The sequence below is a fragment of the Sesamum indicum genome, linkage group LG7 (genome assembly GCF_000512975.1).
Source record: "Sesamum indicum cultivar Zhongzhi No. 13 linkage group LG7, S_indicum_v1.0, whole genome shotgun sequence".
NCBI lineage: Eukaryota > Viridiplantae > Streptophyta > Magnoliopsida > Lamiales > Pedaliaceae > Sesamum > Sesamum indicum.
Genome location: NC_026151.1, coordinates 11,098,807 through 11,107,971, shown reverse-complemented (window position 1 = coordinate 11,107,971; position 9,165 = coordinate 11,098,807). Strand labels below are relative to the sequence as shown.

Sequence of the window (9,165 nt, the reverse complement as noted above, 5' to 3'; positions counted from 1 at the left end):
GATATTTGACAAAATATTGATGAAGGGATTTGGTTTTATGTTAATTTGGCTCCTTAATATCCGTTGTAATTTAGATTTTAGGGTATATTATATTACACAAACACCATCTATTCTTAGCAAAACTATAAATACGTTCTTGAGGTAGTAGGTGCAATTATAACTACGCGTACCCTATTAATAGGCAAAAACTTGCACAAATACCCCCTTAAAAATATTATATGAACACTACTCAGGAAATGTATTTATAATTTTACAAAAAATAGAAATTATTTGTGTATTTGAACCTAATTAACCTCAACGAATATCAATGTAATTCACCTTGTATCTTATGCCCGATCAGTGCAGCATATTTGAGAGATGAGGGACTAGTGATATATAATTTAATCATGCATAAATTATATTATGGTCAGTGTAATTAAATTCTTGCAATATTTTGCATTTTATTTTTTTATAATTAAAAAATCCGTGTTGTAAAAGATAATGATGATGATCTGATAAATAAAGATCTGAAGTCAAACATGATTCCGGAAATAGTATGGTGAAAGGTTCAGTCAACTGCAGAAAAACCTCAACAGTGGACACGTGACAAAATCATTACTGTTACATCCCGAAAATGTAACGGTTAGGAATGGTCTCAAGTCAACGCGGGGCTATTGGGTGCAAAAGTTCCAACGAGATCCGCCGACACACGGAATCATTAACGCTCCAACGATCACGATTAACCACCGGTATTTATGGAGCGCGAGCCATTCGGGGACAACCCACAGTCACTAACAGCCTTCTCCATTCTCGCTCATAATACGCGGAGGTATACGCTAACTGTGTGTTCTAGTTTGTATATATAGGTTTATACATGTATGTGTGTGTGTTTTGGGTGTTTTTTTTTTTTTTTGCCCGTATTTTTCTTTTGTTGGGTGCTTCGTGGATGAATAACAAAGGTAGCAAAATACAGGGAGAGCAGAAGGGCTGTTGTCGGGAACGTGGGAGTGGTAGAGGAGGAAGCGAAGGAGCTATTGGGAGGAAGGGCGGAAGAAGAGGAGCTGGAAATGGTAGGCCAAGGAGGAAACGACGTCGAGGGGCGGTCGCCCTCTGAACGGAAGGTCCATTGTGATGATGATTTGGCTGTTCGAATGCCGGAGACCGCACATGAGATTAGCAATGGTTTCTTTTCTTTTAATCTCCTTTTTCTTGCCGTTTCGTGTCCTGTTTTGGTTTTGTAATTTGGGTTGTGTTCTGTTTGTGGAATTGTCTGATCATTTTTGTTTTGTTTGTTTGAGGTTGGTTGGATTTGGTTTGTTGTCTTTTTCTTGATGGGATTTATGTAGAGATGATTTCTTAGTGTGTTCAAAGATTTGATTTTTATGCTAATGCTGTCATTTAAAGGTTGAATTCTCACATGTTTTTCTAAAAAGATTTAATGCTCTGTTATTTATGTTTCTACATTGCCTTATGTTTTCTATGCGAATGAATATCTTCAGGGAGGGATTATTTTGATAAAACCTTTTGGATTCTTGATCGAATATCTATAAACAACTTCATACATGATGTATTCTTTGGGGAGTTTAATTTATTAGTTTTCATGCTACATTTAGTAACTATATCTCCTAATCCATTCTGGGAGTTTTGAGGAGTTCGAAACTTCTATAATCTGTTACTTTTCTATTGTCGAAGTACTTCAGGGCTTATTGTACGTTTTATGCAGATTCATGGTTTCAAGTTGGATTTGTTCTCACAACTGGGATTAACAGTGCCTATGTGCTGGGATATTCTGGTGCTGTCATGGTTCCGTTGGGTTGGATAGGTGGTGTAATTGGACTAGTTTTAGCAACACTGATATCTTTGTACGCAAATGCACTAGTTGCCAAGCTTCATGAATATGGAGGAAAAAGGCATATCAGATACAGAGACCTTGCAGGATTTATTTACGGTAAGAACAAATAGAGAAAATGTGAAAAAATGTTGAATCCTAACCGTTGTGAAATGAACGTAATCGCCTTCTTTTTTATGCTTGAGAATTCTAAAATCTTGGTTTACTCAGTGAGGCTTTAGTGATGTAGGTAGGAGAGCTTATTCACTTACTTGGAGCCTGCAGTATGCGAACCTCTTTATGATCAACGTTGGATATATTATTTTAGCTGGAAATGCTCTTAAGGTAATATACCCCTGTTCATCCTTGTTTTTTTTTCTTTCGAAAACTCTGAGCAAGATCCTTGGTGCTTTTAGTAGCTATACAGGAGAATGTATGAATCAGTTCTTATACCAACGTCTTAAAGTAAATTTGAAGTCTTAAAATACGTGGCTTTGTGCTACAAGGTGTAGAAGATATTCGGAGCTGATAAAAATTGGAAGGATCTAGCTGATTCCTTTGATTCTGTTGACATTATATGCAGGCTGTCTATGTTCTTTTCAGAGACGACCATGAAATGAAGCTTCCATACTTTATTATTATAGCTGGGATTGCATGCGGTCTCTTTGCTATTGCCATACCCCATTTGTCAGCCCTGCGTATTTGGCTGGCATTTTCAACGATCTTTAGTCTGGTGTACATTGTTGTAGGATTTGCTCTGGCTCTTAAAGATGGTACGGCCTTCAAGTTTCACATTTTCCTATTGATAAACACAACTTCCCAGTGTCATGCTAAAAACCTTTCAGATTTTTTCCTATTTTCTCCAAGAGTTAGGATGGGGGTAAACAATTAAAACATTATCCGTTCTTTCTGCACAAGATTACTGCTTAATGCTTACTGTCCCATTGGTCTCAGCATAAAGGATTCTGTATCTTACTCTCCGGATGGATTGATCAAATTTGCTTATGTATAATACCCAATGTTCCAGATCCACAACTTCTTCCCTCTGTTATTTTTTCTGATTGAATCATACATTTTCTTAGGCATGAAAGCTCCTCCTAGAGATTACAGCATTCCAGGAACAAAAGTAAGCAGGATTTTTACAACTATTGGTGCAGCAGCCAATCTTGTTTTTTCCTTCAATACTGGAATGCTTCCAGAAATACAGGTGAGTAGAAATTGTAAAACTTATTAGATAAACGGCATGCCTTATGATCCAATTTTACATAGAAATCTACTCAGACACTCTGACTAAATTGATGTGCATTAGTCATGGACAGGATCACACTTCTACCACCTGATTCTACTTTTCTTAACATTATAAGTAAAAATTCATTGTCGCTAATTACAGGGATCAGCCACTTTTGTATCCTTCTTTTTTGAATTGCTATGCATCTCTGATGGATACAGAGACAAGATTCCTTTTAATAACTAACTTCCCATCAGGATGTTGAAGCTGCATGAGAAATAATCCACATTACAATTGAGCAAATGAAATTTAGGAGTTATATTAGTACCTTATGAGCACTTTAATCAATCTCATAATCTATATGGAAATCATTGCTTCGCAAGAATAACAGTCACTTCTCCTCCATCTTCTTGACAGGCAACAGTGAGACCACCAGTTGTGGGGAACATGATGAAAGCTCTGTATTTCCAGTTCTCTGTTGGAGTTGTGCCAATGTATGCGATTATCTTTGCCGGATACTGGGCTTATGGATCCAACACTTCAACCTACTTGCTGAACAATGTTAACGGCCCTATTTGGTTGAAGGCTGTGGCTAACTTTTCAGCTTTCTTGCAGACCATCATTGCTTTGCATGTAAAACATCGTCCCTACTCTTGTTTTCTTTCCCTGCAAAGATCTAAGTAATATGCTGATTCACTGATATTTGCTCACCCCATACTTTTCCTTACCACGTGCTGTTTCAGATCTTTGCAAGTCCAATGTACGAGTATTTGGACACAAAGTATAGAATCAAAGGAAGTGCTCTAGCTATACGCAACTTATCTTTCAGAATATTAGTTAGAGGTGGTTACTTAGCGATCACCACGTTCGTCTCAGCCTTGCTCCCGTTTTTAGGAGATTTCATGAGCCTAACGGGAGCTGTCAGCACGTTCCCTCTCACGTTCATTCTTGCCAACCATATGTATCTCGTGGCTAAGAAAAACAAGCTTTCTTCGCTGCAGAAGAGTTGGCATTGGCTTAATGTGTTTTTTTTCAGTTGCTTATCTCTTGCAGCCTTAGTTGCTGCCATCAGACTGATCATTGTGGACTCCAAAACTTACCACGTATTTGCTGATTTATGAGTTTTTCTTCTTTGTGTATTGATAGGGATCTGTGAATCCTCCTGTTGTATCTCCACGGAAGCATCCATCCGTAGCCTTTCATTAATCAAAATGTTGGTTTTATGGTTATTTATTTGGACCAACAAGTTTCAGAAGCACCTTCTCTTTGTTTATATGTTTCAATTTGTATCACCATACTCAAAATTATTCCTTTTTACTCTTTTCTGTAATAAACTAAAATCAAGGGATAGTAGGGGTGTACTCGAGTCGAGCTTAGCAAAATTTTCGAACGTTAGCTTGAACTCTACAAAGCCCAAATTTTTAGGTTTAGGCTCAAGCTTGATAAAAAAAAATAAAAAATTAAATTCATAAGTATTATTTAAAATAATTCTAAAAAGAAATTATAAATAATTACTAAGTAGTAGATTAAATCTATTTCCGGATAGATATTAATTAAATCATATAAATGATAATATCATATTTTTATTACTGTATAAAATTAAAGAGTGAGTTATTGATCAATGTATTGTAAATTTTTGTATACGAACTTGATATTATATTAGATTGTATAAATTATAAAAAATATAAAAAAATACTTAAAATAAAAAATATAAAAATATATTTAGGCTCAAGCTTGGCTCGTTAAGGAGTTGAAGTTCGGGTTGACTAACAAATATTTGAGCTCAAATTAAGTTTTAATTGAGCTATTCCATCTAGAATCATATCCGTTCAATTATAATTTTGAACGGATAAAAGCTAGTATTACTAAAATAGAATAATCATATCCGTTCAATTATAATTTTGAACGGATAAAAGCTAGTATTACTAAAATATTCAAGTGACCTTTTAGTTTTATATGTTATCGACCAAAGGTCTTTATATATTATTTATTAAATTATCCTTAATAATATTTTAAAATTTATAATGGTGTAAACGTAATATCATATAATTAAAAGAATAAATAGGAAATTTCAATATGGATAGAGACGTATGAATTTTTAAAATCACAAATTATCTTAGATGTGCAACCCACGTGCGATTTTCTCATATAAATTAAGAAGGGGTTTGATTTTCATCATCACACGTGGTTATTATATTGCACGTTTATAAAAAGTTTTGATAATGACCGATTTAATAAAGAAATTACTTATAATTTTAATAAGATCGAAAAAAGTATAGGAGAGTAATCGAAATAAACTACGCTACATGCAAGTATAATATGTATATAACAAAGTAGAAGCAGGTGCAGAAGGCATTCTGACATGATGAATGACATGCTGGTCTCAGTGTTTTTTAAAAGAACTATGTGTTGCCAACAATACAATAGATGACCTGTTGGGTTCGATGTTTCTTAAACACAAGAATTTACCAATAAAATATTTACTACCTGCAATAAAACAAACTGTCTGGAACCTAATACAAGCTTCTTCTTTTGCTTTTTTCTCCTTCCCCTACCATATTTCATGTTAAAGTTACACAATGATTTGTCATTTATTGTTGCATTGATGAAAGGTTTGATTTGTGCTGCATTGTCTTCTTGAACCTTGATTTTTTTTTTTTTTTTCTGAATTTTGTTCATTAGAGTCATTCCACTAGTAACCATTATATTGAATTTTAATGATGCCAAATATAGTCTTACCATATTGCGCTATTTTCGATGTGCAGTCCACGTGCTTCTTGTACAAGTTAAGAAGGATTTAGCTTTCATTAATGTATGATACATCCTTATTGTATTACAAGTTTAAAATGTGGTTGATAATAATAGAATTAAGAAAGAAATAACTACTAATTTTTTTAAAAAAAGATACCTTAAATAAAGGAAACAACATGTGTAATGTGGATAAAAGAAAGCAGCAGTACAAGCAAAGGATATGCTACCCCAATTGGTTTCGGTGTTTCTTAAAAACAAAAGATGAATATTCTACAATTGTTGTAATAAAATTTTTCCATGATTGAACTTAAAAGACATCCTTAATATTTCATATTATAATTCTCGATTGTGAAGCTATTAATCCTATGCCAACTCAATGCTCCATATTATCATATCAACTTCTTGGCTACTACTACACAAATGTGCTACTTAGGTGCACTTTTGGTGGGCTTCTTGGTGCAAATTTAGTGCAATTGTTAGGACATGTAGAAGGTATATGACTTAATCAATAACTTGTTGGTCTCGATGTTTCTTAAAAATAAAAATTTTATCAAAGACTTATGCGCTACCAACAATAAACGAATGACTTTGTTGATTTTGGTGTTTCTTAAAAATAAGAATTTATCAACAAATTATATGTTGTCAATAATAAAATAGATGATCTATTTTTAAAACTAAGAATTTACCAATAAAATATTTAGTGTAATAGTTAGGAATAGTGAGTAGTTTTTTTCAAATATTATCACAGTGCAGATTTGAATTTTTTATTTTTTTCAAACTAAATTTGTGAAATAAAATTTTGCAGATTCAATTTTGAAGTGGTTTGGATGTAGATTAATTTCTCAAATTAGTTAATCCACGTGCAATGCACTTTCTTATACAAGTTGAGAAGGATTTGGTTCATTTTATCATACATTATTATTATATTGCAAGTCAAATTTTATTTTATTAATCATCGATTGGGGCAAAAAAAAAAAAAAACTACTCTATTTTATAGAGATTAACAAAAATCTAGAAATTGGATCGATTATGGGGATAAAATAATAATTAAGTATAGGCGAAAAGCAAGTTGCTCTGATGAATATTTTGTTGATTTCGCTGTTTCTTAAAAATAAAAATTTTATATCTACCCAAATTACCAATAACCTGATGAATAATGGTTTGTTGGTTTCGGTGTTTCTTAAAAATAAGAAACCAACGATCTGATGAATGATGATATGACAATTTCTGTGTTTCTTAAGAACAAAAATTGTAGAATTTAGTCGGAACATACACAATAATAATAATGATAAAATTCATAATTTTGATATGTTTAAGAATATCACAAGTATATTTTAGGTAAATTAATAAACATATAAGAAATTTTCAAAATTATTCATACTTTTACAACATATACATATGTTTATGTATGATGAAGCATAGATGGATAGAAGATTGATTCTTGATATTACAAACTATATTAAATGTGCAATCCACGTGCAATTTACCTTCTTATATAAATTGAGAAGGATTTAGGTTTCATTAATTTTATCATACATCATTATTACATTAAAAGTTCAAAATATTTAGATAGTGATATTACTTCTAATCTTAAAAGTAGATAAGAAGAATATATAAAATATCTTAAATGAAAAAATATGCACGAACCTAATGAATAAACTGTTGGTCTCGATGTTTCTTAAAAACAAGAGAACTGTAGGTTTAACAACGAAAGTGCTACGATAATAAAACAATATTGAAGAAGATGGAGAGTTCAAATAACAGTTTTGATTGCTCTTAATGAGAATTAAATCATGGCGAATTTAGATGTGCAAATTTAGTACAATTATTGTGACGAGTAGTTTTTTCTAGTGTTATCATGGCGCAACATTGATCATTTTACTCTATTTTTAAATCAAAATTACGAAATAAAATCAAAAGTGAGGTTCCAGATGGTTTCAACTGATTTAATTAAATCGATTTTATGATTTATAAGTTGATTATATAAAAAATAAAGTGGTGTAAATATCCTCAAATTATGGAAGAAAAACAGAGATCATGTTAGCCAACTTCCTTAAAATCTGCATTTATATGCCAACACCTATTAAAACTTGTGAATCTTTTATATTAATTTTAAAAACTGATAGCATTTGTATATAATACTGACATTTATATTTAACGTAGGAACATCCAATATAGTGTGCACGTCTCGTGGTCTTTTTTACATAGTAGATTTATAAATTTTTTAAAACATTCGAGAAATTATAAAATGGTACAAAGTGTTAAGTAAATTTTTTAGGAAAAAAACTTATAAGCTTGTAAAAAAAATAAAAATTTGCTGAACACTTTTGAAAAGGTGTGTGTTAATTATGATAATTGTATCTATTTGTATTCGAGAAATAAATGAATTAAATTGGCATGTAGACAATTGTCAATATTTTAGTATCAGATGTTCTATTAATGAAGTTCATAAATAAACTTAGTTGTGTTTTGTACAATAATATTTTTCCGACAAATTTTATTATGATACACCTGCAAAAATCGGATGTGAATGGCATGACAAAATATGATGGTCTGTAAAATTCATACAAATTTTAGACATATGACATCGAAAAGTTTTGAAAAGCAATCCTTCGACATTGTAGTATGGGAAAAAAATCTAATACACATCAACCATATTTAATTATTGATTCTATTATTATATATATATATATATACATATATAATCAAAGAGGGAAGGATCATGTTTGGTCAACCTATACTCAATATTTTCTTTAATTGATTATTGATTAATTCTTATTAATTATTATATGATTTTAAAGAAAGCGAATGTCTTAAATTAGCAATTAATATTTTAATATTGTAAATATTCCATAAAAATACGCTAGGTTGTAAAGAACATATAATTAGGGGTTTAGATTTCTATAATTTTGCATCAAAATTGATAACCTTATTTAAATATTTCTTAATTTATCTCCCATTTTTCAAAACCTTAAATAGGGATTTCAAATTTTAGAACCTTATAAATAGGAGTTAAATTGTGTTGAAAGACACCATGATTTTGAACTTCTTTTTATTTCTCTCTTTGTTTTTCTCTCTAAAATCTTGACCTTTTTTTCATTAATATTGATAGGTCGTTCATTGGATCATGTCTTTGTCGTTCATTGGATCATGGGAAAATTATATATAATAAGATATATCAGTTTGTTGATCATATTATGTATAGAGATATAACTTATATTAATTCTTTTTCTAGATTTTATGATATTTTGTTATATGTAATAAAATTTTCTCATTCATTAACTAATTTAATTTTTATTTTTTTTGTGGGGAAAATATTTATATTATTTGGGTGCTTTTATTGATAAGTGACGTTGCTTAATCTTCTTTATTTTTATAA

At 31.2% G+C, this 9,165-nt stretch overlaps 1 protein-coding gene across 1 annotated transcript; it reads left to right on the top strand.

The window, feature by feature from the left end:
- On the top strand, positions 652 to 4,293 carry LOC105167093 (proline transporter 3). The gene is made up of 8 exons (XM_011086667.2): positions 652 to 808; positions 953 to 1,161; positions 1,703 to 1,927; positions 2,058 to 2,152; positions 2,391 to 2,580; positions 2,890 to 3,014; positions 3,453 to 3,668; positions 3,779 to 4,293. Exons 1-8 carry the CDS (start codon positions 735 to 737, stop codon positions 4,154 to 4,156), a joined length of 1,512 nt encoding a protein of 503 aa, XP_011084969.1. The 5' UTR covers positions 652 to 734; the 3' UTR covers positions 4,157 to 4,293.

What these genes read in the sequence shown, in the direction of transcription:
- LOC105167093 (XM_011086667.2), top strand. Translation starts at nt 735, where the DNA reads ATGGAGCGCGAGCCATTCGGGGACAACCCACAGTCACTAACAGCCTTC. An exon ending in TAGCTGGAAATGCTCTTAAG is followed by an intron (nt 2,153 to 2,390) that starts GTAATATACCCC and finishes CATTATATGCAG; the next exon opens with GCTGTCTATGTTCTTTTCAG. An exon ending in GAATGCTTCCAGAAATACAG is followed by an intron (nt 3,015 to 3,452) that starts GTGAGTAGAAAT and finishes TCTTCTTGACAG; the next exon opens with GCAACAGTGAGACCACCAGT.